This window comes from Camelus ferus, chromosome 31 (assembly GCF_009834535.1).
Source record: "Camelus ferus isolate YT-003-E chromosome 31, BCGSAC_Cfer_1.0, whole genome shotgun sequence".
Taxonomy (NCBI): domain Eukaryota; kingdom Metazoa; phylum Chordata; class Mammalia; order Artiodactyla; family Camelidae; genus Camelus; species Camelus ferus.
The window spans coordinates 15,621,881-15,642,153 of NC_045726.1; the positions used below are offsets into that span (position 1 = coordinate 15,621,881).

The 20,273-nt window shown below is 41.5% G+C and overlaps 1 protein-coding gene across 1 annotated transcript in view; it reads left to right on the forward strand.

Moving 5' to 3' along the window:
• Window positions 1–20,273, forward strand: part of SLC18A1 (solute carrier family 18 member A1) — a 40,539-nt gene that overhangs the window by 805 nt on the left and 19,461 nt on the right. Inside the window, exons 2-7 of the mRNA XM_006180224.3 lie at window positions 6,541–6,756; window positions 9,314–9,522; window positions 12,771–12,938; window positions 14,939–15,182; window positions 17,231–17,591; window positions 18,412–18,470. Of these exons, the coding sequence (XP_006180286.1) occupies window positions 15,059–15,182; window positions 17,231–17,591; window positions 18,412–18,470 (544 nt within the window). The 5' untranslated portion in view covers window positions 6,541–6,756; window positions 9,314–9,522; window positions 12,771–12,938; window positions 14,939–15,058. The remainder of the gene's footprint in view (window positions 1–6,540; window positions 6,757–9,313; window positions 9,523–12,770; window positions 12,939–14,938; window positions 15,183–17,230; window positions 17,592–18,411; window positions 18,471–20,273) is intronic.

Genomic DNA, 20,273 nt, shown 5'->3' on the forward strand with positions numbered 1-20,273 from the left:
AGCGTGCTGGGAGGAGGGCGCCGGGCCAGGGAGAGGGGCCCGGGGCTCGGAGAAAGGCAAAACTGAAGGGAGAAGGAGAAGAAGGGGGTGGGAAAGGGACGCAGACGAAGGGAGGGAGGGGGAAGAAGGCAGCTACGTACAAGAGAGAGTCAACTGATGTGCATTTTATAACGGCGTTTCATGGCATTGAATGAAGAGAGCTCAAACTCTAAAAACACACTTGACAGAACAGAATTTAAACCCTATTCCAGTGGATGTAACATAGGGCACTATGTGCCATCATTTCTCACCTTATTGTCTTCCTTTCCAATGCTTTCACTCATCTGTCCATTCAAAAAACATTTATTGGACTGTTTTAGGGTGCTGACAGCGGCGTGAAGACAAAGTGGAATGTATTTGAAAACTATTTAAGAGAGAGAATTAACGCACGAATGACTAGCTGGCTGTGGAAAGTGACAGTCCAGGTTTGGAGCCTGAGTAATTGGTTGATTATGGTGCTGTTTGCTGGATAAAAAACAAGAGAAGGAAGTGAGGAACTTTGCTGGTGGTGGAGGAGGAAAAGAGAAAAGCTAATTGTCTGGAGGAGCTGTTGAGTTTCCTGTGGAATATTCAAAATGAGATTTCTACTGGACTATATAGGTAGATATCCCGGGAGAAGAGATCTGGGCTAAACCAAAACCAAAATTTATAATTTATCACCATGTTGGTAATGTGAAAGTAAAAAGATAAGCGAGAGAGTGTGTGTATTGTGGAAGATGCTAAAGATTGGCTTTTCAGAGATCACCAGGATTAGGGGGTGTACAAAGGAAGAGTATCCTGTAATCCAACCTGGAATGGTACTGGAGTTGGAGAGAACCCAGAACACATGTCCTAGAAGCAAAAAGAGAAGAGAAAAATCTTAAGGAGCGATTGTTGTATTGTTAATACCAGAAACTGAAGAAAAGGCAATAGGAATATTACAAGTATACATTGTATTTGGCCATTAGAAAACCATTGTGATATAATAGGGAGGTAGATGCTGAATGGAGAGCAATAAACTTTTTTACATGGGTGAAAACTGTAGGGGTTGAGCTGTATATGACAGTGTTATATTACAAACGAAGTGATCATCACTTAGTTATTTAAAGTCTATTTTAGAGGCATCTCATTTCCATGCCCTTTGGTATGAACACCTATAGCCCTTTTGAACCAAACCACTGAAGCAAGTACTCCTTAATTTTGAGTAAATTGAGCATGAATAAATATGTCTTATAATTACCAAAAAAAGAAAGAAAGAATGTGAGACACCATTTTGTTTTAATTCATGGGACTGACGACAATTTGTAACTGATGTCCAAACTCGTCAAAGAGTATAAGAAAATAAGAATTTTTATATTTTATTGCTAAAAGAATAATTGGTATCTAGAAGAGCAATTCGATGGTGTGATATTCAGATATTTTATTCCTAGGAACTTGCTTTATCCTCAGGAAAATTATATATACATATGACAAATATTTTCAATTATATATGATATATTAGTATCACATATTATATATTATTCTATATAATATAATGTATATGACTTATATTAATCTATATACATGTAAATATATAGACAGAGATATTTATTGACACCTTTTTGAAATAGCAAAACTGTAGAAATAATCTAAATTAAATGCCCGTTCATAAGGTATGGCCTATCTAGTCAAATGTATTCCTTAGCCTTTGACAAATTAGTATGGTCTTCAGTGTTGAAATTTTTAAAATTCTTCAAGATAAATTGTTTTTTTAAAAGCAATTGCAAAATGGTATGTAGAGTAGATTAATTTGTATACATTTTAAGTATACATGTATATGAATATGGGAGAGATTGTTTTAAGTTAATAACCTTTCTGTGTGGTCTCAATCCTTTAATATGTATTTGCATTGATTTTTTTTCAAGTACAGTATATGACAGCTTTCTTTTAAAAATTACAAATGTGGTCCTCTCATGCTAATTCTTCACAGTGGTAGTTAAGTTTCAGATCTGAATTCCAGAATGCTGCTATCATTACACCTTTTATCCTTTTATTTTAGGAGTAATTCAAGATTTTTACTTTTTAAGAAGTTGTCTTTAACTTTTTACTCTGTGGGCAGGAATCAGTTATGGCCTGTAGTGCACAAGCAAAGTATTAATTCCAACATTTATTTAGCAAATATTGGAACAACTTATTATGTGTATTGGGTACTGTTGTAATTCCTAGAGACTTACCAGTACTTACACGAAGTCCCTGTCCTCGGGGTGCTTATAAGAGTGGAAAAGTTAAAAAACAAAAAAATGTATTAATAAAGTGCCTGGTAGTGACACGTGTGATGAAAAGTTCTAAAACAGAGTGAGCAGGTAACGGTAAAAGAGTGATGAGGATGGAGAGAAGATTTAGATAATGTGGTCCCAGAATGTGCCTCAACCATCTGAGATCTAAATGAAGAGAGCAAGGCAGTCATGGAAGATCCAGGAGGCATGTGACCCACGTAGAGAGAAAAGTAAGTGCAAAAGTCCTGAGGCAGAGGAAAAGTGGGGCTAGGATGGATTAAGTTTAGCAGAGAACAGTAGGAGAGAGGGCGGGGCCAGCTCAGATGGAGTCTTGGAAGCTATGGATGGGGGTTTGGATTTTATTCTTAGTGTGATTGGGAAGCTTTATGAAGGGATAATGTGATATGATTAGGCTTTAAAAAGACATCGTGTTCTACTAAGCAAAAAAGTGAATTGGGGCAGGAGGCAAAGTAGAAACGGAAACTAGGCAGGAAGCTACTGTCACTGTCTGGGGTAAGCAGTGGTGACTCAGAGTCCTCCAGCGCACCTCCACGGCGTGCTGGCCTTACCTCCACCACAGAACTCAGCATTGTAATCACAGCATTGGTAAGTGCCCCTTTATGTTTTTCTCCTCTGCTATTCCCCTTTGTAACCTTAGATAACCTTAGACCAAGGAGACTGGCAATGAGATGTAGAGAAGAGGGTAGTTAGAAAAAACAGTTTGAAGGAAACAATAAAAAGAGATCAGACTGCTGTCATGGGCATCATTAACTGGGGACTCACGGAAATCTGTGAGACCTCATGCACAATATATGCATTTGGGCATCTCTCATGGGAATGGCCCGTAGATTTTGACAGATTCTCAAAGGAGCCTGAAGCTCTTAAAGGAAACAAAATAGCTAAGCAGTAGTTGGAAGAGCGATATTTCCATTTATAGAACCATTTTTCTGTATGGTAGTATCAGATATTTGTATAATTGTCACCATCTCCAACTTTTTAGACAATTACAATATTTTTATTTAAAATTTTTTCGTGTCTAATGATGGTATCTGTGTAAAGGGCAGTTCAAAAATATTTGTCAAGTGAAATTGAATGTGAGTATTGCTTAGTTCTTCAGAGCATTAATATTTAAACACTGTTCCTCTTGGTTTTTTTAAAAAAAATTCCTTAATATGTAAGAAAGACAAAAGGAAAAAAATTCTACACACGGAACAAAAACACATAAGGAATTATAGAAAAATCTTAGTTTCCCTACTAATGAAGAAATTCAAACTGAAACACCATGAGGTTCTACTGTATTTGTTAAATGAGCGTAATTAACCCAGTGATTCTTTTTTTGAGCATTGACAGGATTAGGGATTAAGAGATGCCCCAACACATCTCTCCTGGCTTTATCAATTGGTCAGTCCTTCTGGAGGGCAACCTGATGTGGGTCCCAAGCTGCTCATCCAATTATTCATTTCAGCAGTCTCATTAATGGGATTATTAACCAAAGGAATATTTTCCTAGCTTGTTTTGGCAATACTTCTGCTTATCATGGTGAAAATGAAATAGTAATCTGAGTATCTAACAGTAGTGAACTGGGCAAGGATTCTGCATTTAATGACTACTAGCATGCATGTGATACATAGCTAGTGGAATTTAAGTATGTGGAACTATTTATATAAAATAATAGTGAGTGGAAAGAACTAAACACTGATATAGGCCGATTGCAATAGTGTAAAACACTTCTATACACTGCTAAAAATCAGAAGATGTAGTGACATAAATGATATTGCAATTTTTTGGGGGGGGGTGACTATATTTTTCTTCCTAAAATGGGTGTTATAGGTCCAAAGGCACACATACTCACACAGAAAGTATCACCTGGGGGACGGCGTGGACTGCAGCATTTTGGTTAAGAGGGTCTGGGGCCGGACTGAAGTCCTGTTAATACAAAGTGTTCGGCGAACAGCAAGGGCTAAGTATGTTTTAACTAGTAGTATTATTATAGCCTTTGGTTGATTGATTGTTCAGACATGCCCATATTAATTACTGTGTGTCAGGCTCTTTGCTAAGAGCTCTGTAAATGGCATAGCTCCCTGACTAGTTTGTATCAAGCAGGACTGTGTCTTATAATTATCTGTGTGTTCTGGCTATGGTACTTCCCAAGATAACTTGCACATAGTACATAACAACTATCTAGGAGATGAATGCCAATGTGTTGCTCCTTTTCTACGGATGAACAGTTCTCCACTAAACTAATACTTCTACGTAAAGGGTTCTTCCTAGGGAACACACCCTATCAGATTATATGCTGGTTACTGTCCTCTTATTATTTGTTGAAATCCTATCTTATTTTACCCTAAGGAATGCACGACCAGCTGGCCTCAGCAGCAGGGAATGTGGTTGGAACATGAGACTCAGAGTCACCAGCCCCAGTCTCACACAGTATGACCCTGCCCCAGTCCTCGATTCCTTTTGTCTCTGACTCTCCTTATGTCAGTTGGGAAGATTTCGTGTCATAGTTCTCAAGGATTTAAAAGAAGGCTTCCAGGAATCAACATCGCAGACAGAAATGCCAACACTTACTCTTCTTCATAAATGTTTACGGGAAGAAAATTATAGGAGGGCAGGGGAAGAAAAGCTTATGCCAGTGACCTAATTTTCCCCATTTAACGTGTGTCTGTCTTCATTTGCTGGAAAATCTTGATCAAGGAAAACATTATGAAGACAAACCACAGCAAGTCAGTTCACTAGGTCTGTAAATTTCCGTGTCACAAGGCATAAACCAGTCTACGGTCATCAATGTAAAAGTTTCAGCATGAGGTGGGAGAGGGAGCTGACTAATTCATATTTATATTTTTTTCTTCCTTTGTTGTTGTGTTGGGTGTTCTCTGATTTGACCATCGGACACAGAGTGAGCTTCATAGTCTGGAAGCTGCACTTGGATCACCTGAGAGCCAAGATCTCTGCTTCTGTTCCGTATTACTTTCATTGTCACCAGGGTCACTGATGTGTAGTGAAAAGAAAGGAAACAGCAGAGGGCCCCCTGTGATCAGAACAATGGCCACTTAAAAGTGCACAGTGCGATGTTTAAACATACAGACCCAAGATGAGGCCAGTGGCTGGAAGTTCCCTTACCAGGTGCTGGCTGTATCATTGTCTGGCAGTGGGAAGTGGGGAAAAGTACCCTTGAAACTTGGGGTCCCCTTTGTCAAAGACTTTCTTTTGTTGCCAGATCCAGACAGCCCTTTCTCATCCCAAATGTGCCCAACGATAGGAATCTGTTGGATAAATGCTGATAGGATATTATTCAGACACTAAGATAGAAAGATATTTTAAACATGGGAAAACTTTTTACAATACAGTATCAAGTAAAAATTCTATAGGAAATGGCATACACAGTATAATCTCTGTTTCTACATGTGTACATACAACCTCAGGAGAAATATTAGAAAGAAATATATACAGATGTTCAGAGTGACTATCGCTGAGTTATGGAATGCTTCGCAATGTTTATAGTTGTCAATTTTTTTTGTATGTGCCAACATTACACTTTTTAATCAGAAATGAAATTAGGAATATTAAGGCACTTCTGTTTCAAATGTTCCAGGTTTCATTTTAACAGGCACCAGGGTCAGCCAGTGGTAAGATAATCCTGTGATCAGACAAATGAAAAGTTCGGTATTGCAGAGACCTGGAAGGAACTGGGGTCAAAGAAAGTAGTGAGGGATGACACAGAGTCCGCATTCGATGGGAACTCATTGTTTTACCTCTAAGACTGGTTTATGATTGTTAGACCTGGAATAAACCTTAGGGATCAACTCGACTTAACTCTCCAATGTACAAATGAGGAAACGGAAGTAAAGTGATTTCCCAAGTTGCAGAAGCAAGATAGTAGCAGGGCTAGGCAGTCTGACCTCCCTAGACTTCAGATTTTTTTTTTAATCTCCATTGCTTCCATAGCTGCCCACTTCTGGCTCTGTTAGCTGTGCACGCGTGTGGACAAGTCTAGGAGACTCACTCTGATGCAGGCTACATAGATAGGCTATTCTATCCTCATGTAGGGGAACTTTGGAAGACCCAATTATTTCTAAGACAGGTGGGGGCTTCTGATTATCTGAAATGAGAATCCAAGACCCGGGCTTTGACCTGGTGACTGTCTGAAGCCCCTTCTTCGGTTGCAAAGATGACCTGGGGACCAGCTGGACTTACAACATCTGGGATTCTCAGGAAAAATTCTAGGGATTTATTCTAATTTGGATTATGTTGACTTTTCCACCAGTTGTCATGACAACATGCCTGCCCTCTCTCAACATCAGAGCCTGACCATCACCAGAAAAAGGCCTTGTTTCCTGGCTTATTTACGATGAACACATTGGGGAAGTGCAGTGAAAGCCCAAATGATATTTTTTATCAACAAATGCATACTGAGTGAGCACTGGTAATGCACTCCACATCCCGCTGGGCACTGGAAACCTTTCAGAAGGACCAGAGAGTGGTAAGTACATTGGACCGAACTCTGTGTCCTCAGGCAGTGTCTCTGGGCCTGTGTTGTATCTTGAAAGCAAGGATGACATTACTGTGAAACATGTTTCTAAGGAGCTAAAGGCTAAATTGTAGAGACAAGGTTAAGGCACATGATCTGACAGCGAACATGTGAAACAGCATGGAACGACATGCTGGATTGTCTAACTGGTAAGAGAAAGGCCCGCTAGGATTTGCTCAGGTCAGATTAGTCTCCATCTAAAGGCAGACGTTTTCAGTTAGATAGCATCTGGGGCCGATGTGGATCAGAGGAACAGTAATGGGTGTGCCATGTGATTCTTAAGCAGGACACATCGATTCTCATGGTTAGCAAGACAGAACAGCTTCATGGTGGATGCTGCATTTTGAAGAGGAATTTAATTTTTAGGGAACTTAGTGTCTGGAAATTCCCCCACCAAACAGAGGAATTCAGTCAGAGCAGAGTCAGTGTGTTACTGTTTTTCTGATAAGTAAATGCGTGGGATCTAATATTATGTGCCTACAATGTGACAAGCATTTTCCTAAGTGCTTATGGTGAATTAACTCACCGAATCTTTGCAGAAACTCTATAAATTAGCAAAAACTCTGTAAGTTGAGGCACAGAAAAGTTAAGTAATTTGTCGAGTCTCACAGGTAGCAAATGACAGAACCAAGACCCAAACCTTACTAATTCAGGTGCTTCTTCTCTGTTTCCTGGTATGTATAGAAAGATATTTATAGAAAACATGGCCTTTGTTCCTAAGTTACTGCTGGCCTTTCTTACCCCACTGAAGTCATGGACATTTCTGCAGGCGCTCTGACCTAGCTTGGCAGTTTGTGGGACGGTAAATTTTTTCCGTCTCTGATCTATGAATTAAAGTGAATAAGTAGCCATGACAGAGGCTAAGATTCCAAGTGTTAGCTGAGGATTTTAAAACCCTCAGTTCTGCTTGTGGAATTCTGCTCACATAGTCAAGGATGGTAGGTTTGGGAGCTGAATTCCAAGTGGAAGGTCGAATTCCCTGAGTCCCGTTCTTAAGCAGTCAGGCTCTGGAAAAATGCAAGTCTCCTTCCAGGCTTCCCATACCTCGGCCAGTCCTGTGTAAATCTCAGAGAGGCAAGAATGTTTATCATCGTCGTCAGTAACAGCAGCAAATAGTTACTGAACATCCCTACTGGGCAAGATGCCAGGTGCTGTGTAGAACACAAAGGTGAGGAAGATAAAAGCCTGCCTTTAAGTAGCTTACAGCCTAGAAGCAGATAACTGTAATTGAAGGAAAAATGTCACAAGTGTCATAAAACGTTGCATCTCTACAGCTGGTTTTTGGTCAGTCTTGTTCTTAATCAGCTCTTGCATAGCTCCAAGGTGGGCACTAAAGGAAAGGAGATAGGAATGCTGGCTGATAGACATAACTGGGGCTGCATTTTCCAAGCAGAGCAGGCTTGAGTCAAGCTAGGCGGAGATGGTATAGCCTGATCCTCAGGGGACAATGGCCAGGCTGAAACTTGATCGTTCAGGAAGGATCTTGAAATGACATAATGAGAAGCAGTAAAGAAGGGAGAGACCTCACGAGGGCAGAAGAGATGAGGGGCGTTGAAAGTATGCAGAGAGTACAAGATAACCAGGAGTGCAGCCATGAGGCTTAGGTCTGTGCTGAAGAATCAAAGAAAGAAGACTGAGCAGCTTGTGAGAAGCAACAGCCAGAAGAGCCCCCTGCCCGCCCCCAACCATGGGTAGGTTCTACCAGAGGGACCCCCTTCAGGTTCTACATTTTAATGGGACAGCTGCAGTTTCCCCCGCTCGCCCTGGCCAGAGGAAATCCGGACTGCGTTTGAAGGAACCTGGCTCTAGGAAGCCAGTTTCTCGGGGGCAGAATCTCTATCTTCTTTGGCTTTAAATGTTTCTGAATCTGCTCTCTCTAAAGGCAGGGCTATCTCCTCAAGAGCTCTGAGGGTGAAAGGACGGACACTGCTGGGCAGGCGGGGAGGGGGCTGAAATTCCCCACCCCCAGTTCATTTATTTATTGCTGAGTTTGTCACCAGTTCCCTACAATACTTCAGGGAGGTCCCAGCTTATTTTGAGTTTGGTTTTTACTTTTTTATTTTTTATGTACTTTTTAATCTGTAACTTTAATAAATTGAATATAATTTAAAAAGGTTTTATTGACGTGTAGTTGATTTACAATGTTAATTTCAAGCATACAGCAAAGTGGTTCAGTTATTCATGTACATGCATTTATACATTCTTTTTTGGATTCTTTTCTATTATATGTTATTACAAGAAATTGAATCATATAGTTCCCTGTGCTGTACAGTAGGTCCTTGTTGTTTATCTATTTTATATACAGTATTGTGTGTCTGTTAATCCAACTCCTACTTTATCCCTCCCTGCCCTTGAGTTTGGTTTTTAAGGCACCTCGTTTCCCTTTATCTATAATAAGCTCTTTCTCCAGTTTACCAGACACAGCGATTCCCAGCTTTTTGGACACAGATCCCTCTGACTGGGTACACAGTGCCATGAAGCTCTTAACCATAAATTAACCTCTCTCCAGCCTTCTTTTCAGAAGCCTGTGACAGGAACCAAACCTCTCTAGTCTGAGGCTGGAACGCTGACGTATGCTGGATAGAAGAGGAAGTCTGAAATGATGGTTAAATATTTGACCAGCAAGAGAAAGAGAAAGCAATGAGAAACAAAAGCAAACTCCATGTTGGAGTCATGGGGCCATCTACTCTGGCAAGGCCACATCGGCCGCCACCAAATGTAAGTGTAATTAGGTTATACGTGTTTTTCGGTCTGGAGAAAAAAGCTGTCTGTCTGAGGATGCTGTGTTCCGGCCACTCTAACTAAGTGATAACAGAGCCACTGTCAGAGAGCCCTAAGTTCCGTCTCAGGCCTAGGTCATTCTCAGCAGGCTGCTCCGGCTGGAAATCGTTAGTCCTGAGGACCCAGAGTCCGTGCACACAGACTGAGATGTTACTTCTACTGGCGACTTTTTTATTTTTGAATTTTCCCACTGTAATTTGGATAATACATTAGCAAAATCTCCTTTACTTTTGCCATTTAGCATCACCACTAATAGAACTTAGGTATATTTTAAAAATTAATTGTAGTATATACAATATATATATATAAAAAATACATACCAGAAGATTTATTATCCTAACCATTTTTAAGGGACAGTAGAGTGTCATTAAATACATTCATGTAGTTGTGCAACCAAGCAATCTCTGGAAGTTTTCCAGCTTGCAAAACAAAAACTCTACACCCATCAAACAACAGCTTCTCACTTCCTCCTCCCTCCAGATGCTGGAAACCACCATTCTACTTCCTGTTGCTATGAATTTGAGTAATCCAGTTACCGCCAGTTAGTGAAAGCAAACAGTATTTGTCTTCTTGGGACTGTCTTATTAAACTTAGCTTCGTGGCCTCAAGATTCATCTGTGTCGTAGCATGTGTCAGAATTGCCTTCCTTCCTTTTGAAGGCTGAGTATTATTCCACTGTCTACAGATATCACATTTTGTTTGTCCATTCATCCTTCCACCTTCTGGCAATTGTGCATAATGCTGCTATGAATTTACATGAAGTTTAAATAATTTTTTTAAATATTTTATTTATTTGTTTGTTTTGGAGGGAGGTAATTAGATTTTCTTATTTCCTTATTTAATTTAATAGAGGTTTTGAGGGTTGAACCCAGGACCTTGTGCATGCTAAGCATGTGCTCTACCACTGAGCTGTCCCGTACCCTCTATGTGAAGTTTTATATCCTACCTGTTTACTTACCATTTTAATATCTATATATAAACATATATAATTTTTTCCAGGTTGATACATAGCCTCCAAAATCTTTTTTTTCTATTTTAACAGCAACATGACAGCCTTTCAAGCCCGTGTGCTTAAATATTTTTGTTCAGTTGTACATTTGAGGTGTTTCCATTTTTTCCCTCACTGCTGATAAAAATTTTATACCTATGATATATCCTCCCATATTTTAGCTTCTTTTCTTAGAACAGATTCCTAAGAAATGAATCACTAGATTAAAAGTTATGGACGTTTTCTGACTTGATAGACAAGAGATGGAAAGTCAAATGCCTTTCTAAAAGAATGGTCCCCATTTGCACACTAATAATGTACATGAATGTACATTTCCTCATAGTCACACCAGCTTTATTTTGTTCTCTTACATTAGAAAATTAAACAGGAGGAAGATAAGAGCTCACTCCTGTTTGATAGACAACACTCTGATTAGTAAAAGTGATGGGCATTTATGAGAACAATCCAAACTTGGCTCGCCCGTGAGTACCAGCGTGGTTACAGCTAACTGAAATGTATATGATGTATAAAACAGGTGTATAGCAGACATATGCCCGATATGTAGGGGGCTCAGTAAATGATCGCTATTATTATTACTGCTGTTGCTTCTGTTAGAGCCCAAAGTATGATGATTCTTATTTAGCTGGTACCTGGTCTCTCAGGCCCTCAGCTCCTCTAAACCGTGGTTTTCCAATTATGTGGGGCATCCTCAATGTGGGGCATCTGAGAACGGCTTATTCTTCCCAGTGGAGAAGGATGGCTTCCCTGTGGTGGCTGCCCTGAGACCTCAGGCACCAAAGCTGTACTTAGGGTGGAGGGCATGGTGGCAGAAGTGTCACCTGGGCTCCAGCATGACACTGCCTTAGGCCCCGAATCTTGTAAATGTCTTCATTAGTATAGGTCTTCTCCATCTTCTGGCCCTCATGCCCTCTCTCCATAGAGGCTCAGGCAACGGGGTGAGTAAGGGAGCCAGTGTGTTGTGCTCCCTGTGGTGGGCAGAATAATGCCCTCTCCACAAACCCCCCAACCTCCCCAACCCCCCCGGAGATGTCCTCACCCTAATTCTGGAACCTGTGAATACATTACCTTAACATGGTAAAGAGCCTTTGAAGATAGGATTGAGTTCAGGATCTTGAGATGGGGAGATCACTTTGGATTATCTGGACAGGCCCAGTGTCATCCCATGAGTTATTTTAAGTGAAGGGGGGAGACTAGAGGGAAGAGACAGAAGGGCAGAGAGTTAAGCAACTCTGCCAACACCTTGAGTTTTAGCCCAATAAGACCTATTGGGATGGGGGAGGAGCAGGGAAGGGAAGGGTACAGCTCAGTTGTAGAGCACATGCTTAGCATACAGGAGGTCTTGGGTTCAATCCCCAGCATCTCCATAAAGGAAAAAAAAAGACCTATTTTGGAATTCTGACCTTCAGACCTCTAAGCTAATACATTCATGTTGTTATAAGCCATTAAGTTTGTGGTAATTTGTTACAGCAGCAGTAGGAACCTCATACGCTCCCCTCCCCCTGTTTCTATTGCCTCCTCCCTGTTTCTCTTTCCAGGTCTCCTTTACATCTCTTTCGATTGGGAGGGGCCCACAAGTTCCACAATTTGAAACTCTCTGCTGCTACTCTGCCCATTAGTCATATTTGCTCTTTTGTAAATTACTTATGTTCTTTGCCCCACCCCCCCGATGACCCTAAATGTCATAAAAGTATAGATCTATAAGGCCACTCTGAGATTCCACAATGAGATACACTCTCTCATGTAACCATCCAGCCAGTCATCGATCCAAGAAATGTTTACTGGAGGCTTCTATGGGCCAGGCATTGAGCTAGTATTGGGATGTAAGGATGGCAGTGCACAATCTACGCCTTTATGGAGGCCACAGGGGATGGATTTTTATACTTGAGAACAACATGCATAGTTTTTTTTTTTTTTCCTGTGAGTGTTCTAAGAGTTGTTTCTTTCCAGAAAGCAACTGGGGTTACGTGGAGCCTCTTTGACTAAGTAGCAACGAACAGGAACGGTATTCTGGTTCCATTCTGTCTTCCAATTTGTATTCAAGACCCAGACAAGAGTTAATGTGTTTGATGGTAGATAAGCGGGGATGAAAAACAGCACAGCCCAGTGCCTCTTTGTTTAGGATAATTTCTCCCCTCTCTTTGTCCTCTTCGGTGCTGCTTTCCTGCCTCTGACGCAGGGAGCTAAGGTTTCAATTAAATCTTTGTGGACAAAGGGCACACATGGCATCCTCAGATAACGGGTGGCAATAAATCCATCAGCACATCCACTTTCAGAGAAGAGTCCCTGCTGAACTGCCAAGAGCCGCCGATACCTCGCTGAGTACCTCGCACAGGTGGCCCGTCAGGTAAGATGTTTCTCTCTTTGGATGCATTTAATCCTTCCCGGAATTCGTGTCTCTTAACGGAGAATTTTGACTTTAAAGTAAGTTGACTTCTGATTTGTTGGCAAATTCCTAGTTTGGTTTGTTTGTTGTGTTGGTTTGGTTTGCTTTGCTTGAATATTTTTGGTCTGTCCTCAGAGTACTTATTTCATTCCATTTTACGTCTTTCAGTTTTCCATCGCTTTTCTTTTAGTCTCTTTTTATTTTCCTGGATATACATTTCTTACGTTTCCTAAGTAAATTTGTGTTTAGAAATACCATTTTTTATACACAGAGAAATGAAAGGTATTCAGTGATTTGCATGTATTTTCTTTTTAAAACTTACCTGGAAATCGGTTCAGTGGGCACTTGGTCACTCCGAACTGTAGTGTGGACAGTGTTTTTCCAACCCTGGCCTTAGAACAGGGTAGCTCGGTGCTGGGATAATTCCAACATTCGAATCTGACTGTTGAACCCCAATGATAATCATTTAAAATTATTTACTTCTTGTATTATGAAAGTGGTTAATTATCAAATGATTACAGAATAATTAGAAATGACAGAAAAGGAAAAAGAAGATAATTAAAGTCGTTGATTATAATAGCTGGCACTTGGGTGTGTCTCTTTCTAGTGTTGCAAAAGGGTGCACATATATTTATTTTTTATGTAATTGAGCTCAAGCTGTAAATACAGTTGAATATATTTTTTTCTCACTTAACATACGAAGAGTATTTTCTAAGTCATCAAAATTATTTGAAAACATTATTTATGAGAGCTGCTTCTATTCCACCGTTGAAATGTATCATTTTTTTTCACTAACATAAATAATTCAACAATTGTTAATTTTAAATATAAATCTTTGGCTGCATTTCCAATCATTTCCTTAAGACAAGTTCCACATCAAGGGGTGTACAATGATTAGGGCCTGATATGCTTCCTGACAGTAAGCTGTTTTAAAATTTATAAGATTGGAATTGTTGATGCCACAACAGAAGCAACATATAAGAAAATGGAACTCTTCCCAGCAACGGTGATCGCCTGAAATTCAACAAAAGCCTGTGACGTAATGCTGACCGATGACATGAAGTCCTAAGGGGAAAGCTAATCGTGAAAGTTAGTGTTCTGTTTACACAGAGCAGTGCATCTTTCTGAGCAGGGGTCTCGAGCTTCAGCCAAAGAACAGGAGCGTTAATAGTGCCACAGGGCAAGGGAAGATGGTGGAATACATTTCTGCAAGTTAAAAAAGAGTTGGGATTTTGTTCCAGTTTGACACTAATCGTGTGACTGGAGACAAATGTCTTGACCTCTTGGGTCTCAGATTTCTCATCTGTGAGATGGGAGGGTTGGCTTCTAGGTCACTGTTTGTCAATGAGCGACACAAATAACACATGTGGCACCTGGGACGTTTCTGGATGGTACACACACATAATTTTTTTTTGGCATAGTACGTCAAGTTATATTTTAAAGCAGCAGTATTTCAGGTTTTAGAAAGAGTGGATTTAGAGGACAAGATTAAGTAGGCAACAGCACACTTAGTCTTCAGATGTGACAGAAGCCTCCAAACATAGGTCTAATGTTTGAGAAACACAGAGTCAGGTGATCTCTAGAGCCTGCTTCATGTGCAAGGTGGAATTCAGATATAAAAAGCCGGTAACCAGTGCTTTCTTGGAAGGCATTCTGGGAACTGGGCGGAGTTAACGAGCTGTGTAAGAGATGAACAGAGACACAGGCTTGGAAGAGGTTCCAGTACCATCCTGTCACCTGCACCTCTTTGTGCTTCTCATTTTATTTTTATTTGTATTAAAATATATATTTTTTTTATTTTGAGGGGGTCAGTTATTAAGTTTGTTTGTTTGTTTATTTAATGGAGGTGCTGGGGATTGAACCCAGGACCTCGTGCATGCTAGGCCTGCGCTCTACCACTGAGCTACACCCTCCCTCCTTGTACTTCTCATTTTAATACTGAGTTTCCCTTGTCTGGGCAGAATTTCTCCCCTCTGCTGCAAAGGCTGCAGGAGACCTATACCTGTAACAGGATTCTCCCTGAGAACCTGGCGGAGAAGACGCCCCTAGCCCAGCCAGCCCAGCCCAGCCCAGCCCACACCATGCTCAGGGCGGTTTTGGATGTTCCTCAGCAGTTGCTGAAGAAGGGAAGACAGTCCCGGAAGCTGGTGCTGCTGGTGGTGTTCGTCGCTCTGCTCCTGGACAACATGCTGCTCACTGTGGTGGGTACGTTTGGGGGTCTCGATGCTGGGAGTTAATTTGCTCTGGGCGCCAATGGGCAGCATGCACCCTGTTGGAATTCAGCAGTGAATGGGCTTGAGAATTTTTCTTTTTATGCTTGAAAACACAAGGATGGCTGGGGATTGGAGGAAACAGCAGGAAAGGGAGTGTGTAGCTTGCCAACCACTGCTGCAAAGACCCCCGAGGTTCAAGAAAGAAGGAGGTTTAGAGAACATCGTACCAAAACAAAGAGGCTGACCTGGAGCCAGAGCTGACAGTACTTTTCTTCCTTCCCATACTATCTTTTTTTTTAAGTTTAATTTAATTTTAATTTAATTTAATTTATTAAAAACATATTTTTAGGTTTATTTGTTTTTTAACAGCGGTACTGGGAATTGAACCCAGGATCTTTGTGCATGCTAAGCATGCTCTCTGCCACTGAGCTATACCCTCGCCCCTCTTCCCTATATTCTCTTCCCAAGGTGCCCTTACTTCTGGAATAGTGAGCATCTTCTCACTGTGTTGCCTTCCAGCATCTGCTCTATCAAACCACACCTTGTGTGGATACCCAACTCCTTTCCTGTGGTTCGTTCCCATACAGTCCTACTTTTTTAGTTGGTAGCTTATTAATTTTTACATTGAATTATGCTGGTATATAAATGGATGCCAACATGTTTCCCCTCTTGGGTCAAGTAGATGCTTTTTTTTTAAAGGGAGGTGCTGGGGATTGAACCCAGGACTTCGTGTCTGCTAAGTATGTGCCCTATTACTGAGTTATACCAACCCCCCCAAAATATATGCTTTTAAACAAGAAACTTCCTGAGACAGATTGTTAATCAAATACACTCAATTCTCATCATTCGTGGCAGTTACGCTCTATACATTTGCTGTGAATACTGCATTTAGCCAGTACTAAGTCATTGCTCCTGGAGGAAATAAACACACATACACTATATAGATTATAACCTTAAATCCTAAAAACACATCCAGGTAGATTGTATTTTCTTTACGAAAGAGAAAACGGGGCTCAGAAGTGTTCAGTGACTTGCCTGAAGCCCCCCCCCCCGACAGGTGCCCAGTGGGGAGTCAAGCTCTGCCCAGCTGGCCCCTGGCTGGAGTCTCTTGCGCTGCACCGCCCTACCCCTCCCGTCTCCATGCTCTGCATCTCTGTGAGAGAGCTGGAACAGGAAGGCAGAGCCTGCCTCGATCAATCTCAGCTGCAAAAGTGAGCACCTGGCAACTCAGTGCTTCCTCCATTCTATGCATGGATGGCCAAGAAAAATTGTGATGGCTCCATGAGCAATGGTTTTGTGATTACAAATAAATTTTAGCCAGTCAGTGAATTAGCCAATATGGAATCCACGGATGAGGAGGACCAACTCTATGATGGTAGGAACTTAGGTTCGTTTTTTAAACTTATTTTTTATTTTTTTATTGAAGTATAGTCAATTATGTGTCAGTTTCTGGTGTGCCACACAGTGTCCCACTCATACATATACGTACATATTCGCTTTCATATTTTTTTCCATTAAAAGTTACTACAAGATATTGAACATAGTTCCTTGTGCTATAGGAAAGAAACTTTTAAAATCTATTTTTATATATAGTGGCTAACTTTCGTAAATCTCAAAGTCCCAAATTTATCCCTTCCTAACCCACTTTCCCCAGTAACCATGAGATTGTTTACTACATCTGCGAGTCTGTTTCTGTTTTGTAGATGAGTTCATAGTGTCCTTTTCTCTTTTTTTAGAGTCCACGTATGAGTGATCTCATATGGTATTTTTCTTTCTCTTTCTGGCTCACTTCACTTAGAATGATGATCTCCAGGTCCATCCATGTTGCTGCAAATGGCATTATTTTATTCTTTTTTATGGCAGTGTAGTATGGAATTTAGGTTCTTGAGCCAATAAGGATAACTTGGGCAGGCACAGCCTTTGAGGGGACTTAGACACCTTCGTGGGCGTGAATCTGAACCCCACGATGGTGCCCCTGAAATGACTGGTGGTAAAAGGACAATCTGTCCTTAGTTCTCGTTTCTTGTTCTTCACTCACAGTGCCCATCGTGCCCACCTACCTGTACGCCATAGAGTTCAAAGGAGTCAACACGTCTCTGTACCTCGGCCCCACCGCAGCCTCCCAGCACACCCTCACTCCTGCCTTTTCCACCATCTTCTCCTTCTTTGACAACAACACCATATCTACTGAAGGAAGTGTGCCTGGTGGCATAGCCTGGACGAGTGGCACTTCTGGCACCACCCCTCCTCCAGTCACTGAAGCCATGCCAGCACATAAAAACAACTGCTTTCAAGGCACAGAGTTCCTGAAGGAAGAGAACATATGGGTGGGGGTTCTGTTTGCTTCCAAGGCTCTGATGCAACTCCTGGTCAACCCGTTTGTGGGGCCTCTCACCAACAGGTATCTCAGTGGGTGCAGGGTCCCACGGGGCGCTCAGGGGCTCAGAGACAAGAGGATGGGCTGAGGTATCATAAAGGGGGTCAGAAGGGAGAGAGAAGGAAAACTCACTTGTCTGCACCCCAGGGCAGGCAGCACTTTGGGAAGCTGGTTACTCCAAAGGATAACGTGATGTTGATGAAATGCCGTGGGCTTCAGATGTCCTTAGTGATGTAATGACTGTTGGGCACCAAGAAGGAAACCGGGGAACAGAAGTAATATACTGCTGGTGTTGTTTCAGTGTCCTGGAACGTGGCTCAGGTCGGGTAAGGGTGGAAATAGGACAGGCCTGTTGCAGACTAGAGCACTGGCTCCTTAGTCGAAGTGTTTGGGATTATCCTGGTGTTTCAAAAAGATATGCTCTCTGACTGGGTCATCCTTCCTGGAAAAGAGGATTTGGGCCCTGGTCTGTGGGTAAATGTGCATGCTTTTTAATTCCTTTCTCTATACCTGCATTCAGAGATCTGTTTTACCATGCACTCAAATAACTGCATTTCTGTTACCAATTACATGAAAAAATATAGTGCACGTATAATGGGTGCCTATTGGAATTGTATCTCTTTTTCCCCTTTTTTAAAAAAAATTTAAGTATAGTCAGCTTACAACGTTGTATCAATTTCTGGTGTACAGCATAATGTTTCAGCCGTATGTATATTCCTTTTCATATTCTTTTTCATTATAGGTTATTACAAGATATTGAATACAGTTCCCTGTGCTCTACAGTGTAAACTTGCTGTTTATCTGTTTTACATGGAATTGTATCTTTGTTTAAATTCCCTTCTAGGATTGGATACCACATTCCCATGTTCGCTGGCTTTGTTATCATGTTTATCTCCACAATTAGTAAGTAATCTGCTTCCTCTTCTCTTTCCTTCACTGATTAACTTTGATTTTATCACATGCTCTCCAGTGAAAAGAGCAGGGTCAGGTTAGCTACTTAAGTCATCTGACTAAGTGGCCTGTGACACTGATTTAAATGCTTTACAGTTTTTGCTATGGGGGCGAGAACAGCCGAAGTAACTCAAGTCTGGGTGGAATTTGTATATTCTGCTATAAAAGAATAGATACTTCCTCCAGCTGGAGAAGATTGTAAAGGCTGTTTCTTAAAAAAAAAAAAATAGGTTTTGGGGTGGGGAGGTAATTAGGTTTGTTTATTTTTTATTGATTGATTGATTGATTGGAGGTACTGGGGATGGAATCCAGGACCTCCTGCCTGCTAAGCATGTGCTCTACACTGAGCTATATGCCCCTCCATGAAGGCTGTTCTAATGCGTATGGTTTTGTGTGTGTGTGTGTGTGTGTGTGTGTGTGTGTATCAGTAATCCCTTGAGTAAATTTAGTACAAACACCCCATCTTGGAGAAGAGGTCATAGCATTTTCATGCAAAGGTAAAGGGCAACTAACAAAGAATCTAAACTGGACCACAGCAACCGGAAAATTCCGAAAAGCCTGCTGCCTTCCAGGAAGGCTGTGAAAGGTGATAGCTTTGGGAAATAAATCTGTAAGGAAACAAGAAAGAGAAGAGGCAAATAGTCTACCCCGTATCAGATAAATGTTCTCAATATGAGAGAGATGGAATGAAAACAGTAAGTAAAAAAAATACACCTGGAAATTGACCCTGAGAAAATAAGAAAATGACTGTGGGGCGAGGGGTTGGGGGAGGGCAGCCTGTGGACCCACGGGTGGCTCCCGATGCCTCTGCTGATGTCTGTGGTCTGGGTGACACACCTCCTCCTCCCTCTGATCTTGCTAATTACCTTTCTGTGACTTTTCTGCTTGTCCTGTTGCCCCTCCTCAAGGTGTCTTCCCTTCCAGCGCAGGACTTGTCACCTATCAACCAGTGTCGAACAGGAATTTGTTGAGTTCAGGGCTGGTAGGCGCAAAGTGCAGGGACTCCACGTGTGAAATTCTGTCCGAGAACTGCAGCTTCCTCGTGAAATTCCAGCTGAGCCAGAGGAAACCAGAAAGTTAAATTTAGACGTCTTCATTGAACGTCTAGGAGTCCAGCCCATGCGACACAGTAAACAGAAAACTAATAAGATGCTCTGTTTCATCAAATGAGACTTATACATCATTCCACAGAACTTTAGGAAGCACGTACATTATGCTTCGAGGATGAAAAGTCACCGAGGGAACGTAAAAAATAAAAAGGCATGGTTCCAGCTACCCAGGTGTTCTTGATACGTGCCTGGGAGACCTGCAGACTCTGCTAAATAAGTTAATGCAGTGTCCTGGTAGATCCCAAACTTTTTAGCCTAAGGTCCTTGCCTGATTCTCTGCCAAGAACTCATGTTTCAAAAACTTTTCGTATCCACCAAGCTGCATGTATTCAATAATAATTATTGTTTCCACAACATAACCAGTGTTGCTGTAGTGAGTTGACCTCACTCTGGCAAACTTTTGGTGTGTAGGGTGTCCTATGTAGCATTCTTTCAGGGTTTTTAGATACCGAAGTGAGTTTTCTGATGCCCAAATCAGTACCCGTAAGGGCCCCCAGCTGGGAAACTTGCTAAATGTAATTAGGTGCTAAATAGTGGCCCACGGTAGGGGGTGCAAAGTGAAAAGGAAATTACTTTGGTCTTCCCAAATAGGGTGGCCCAACATCCTAGTTTGCCTGGGATGGAGGGGCTTCCCAGGATTCGAGAC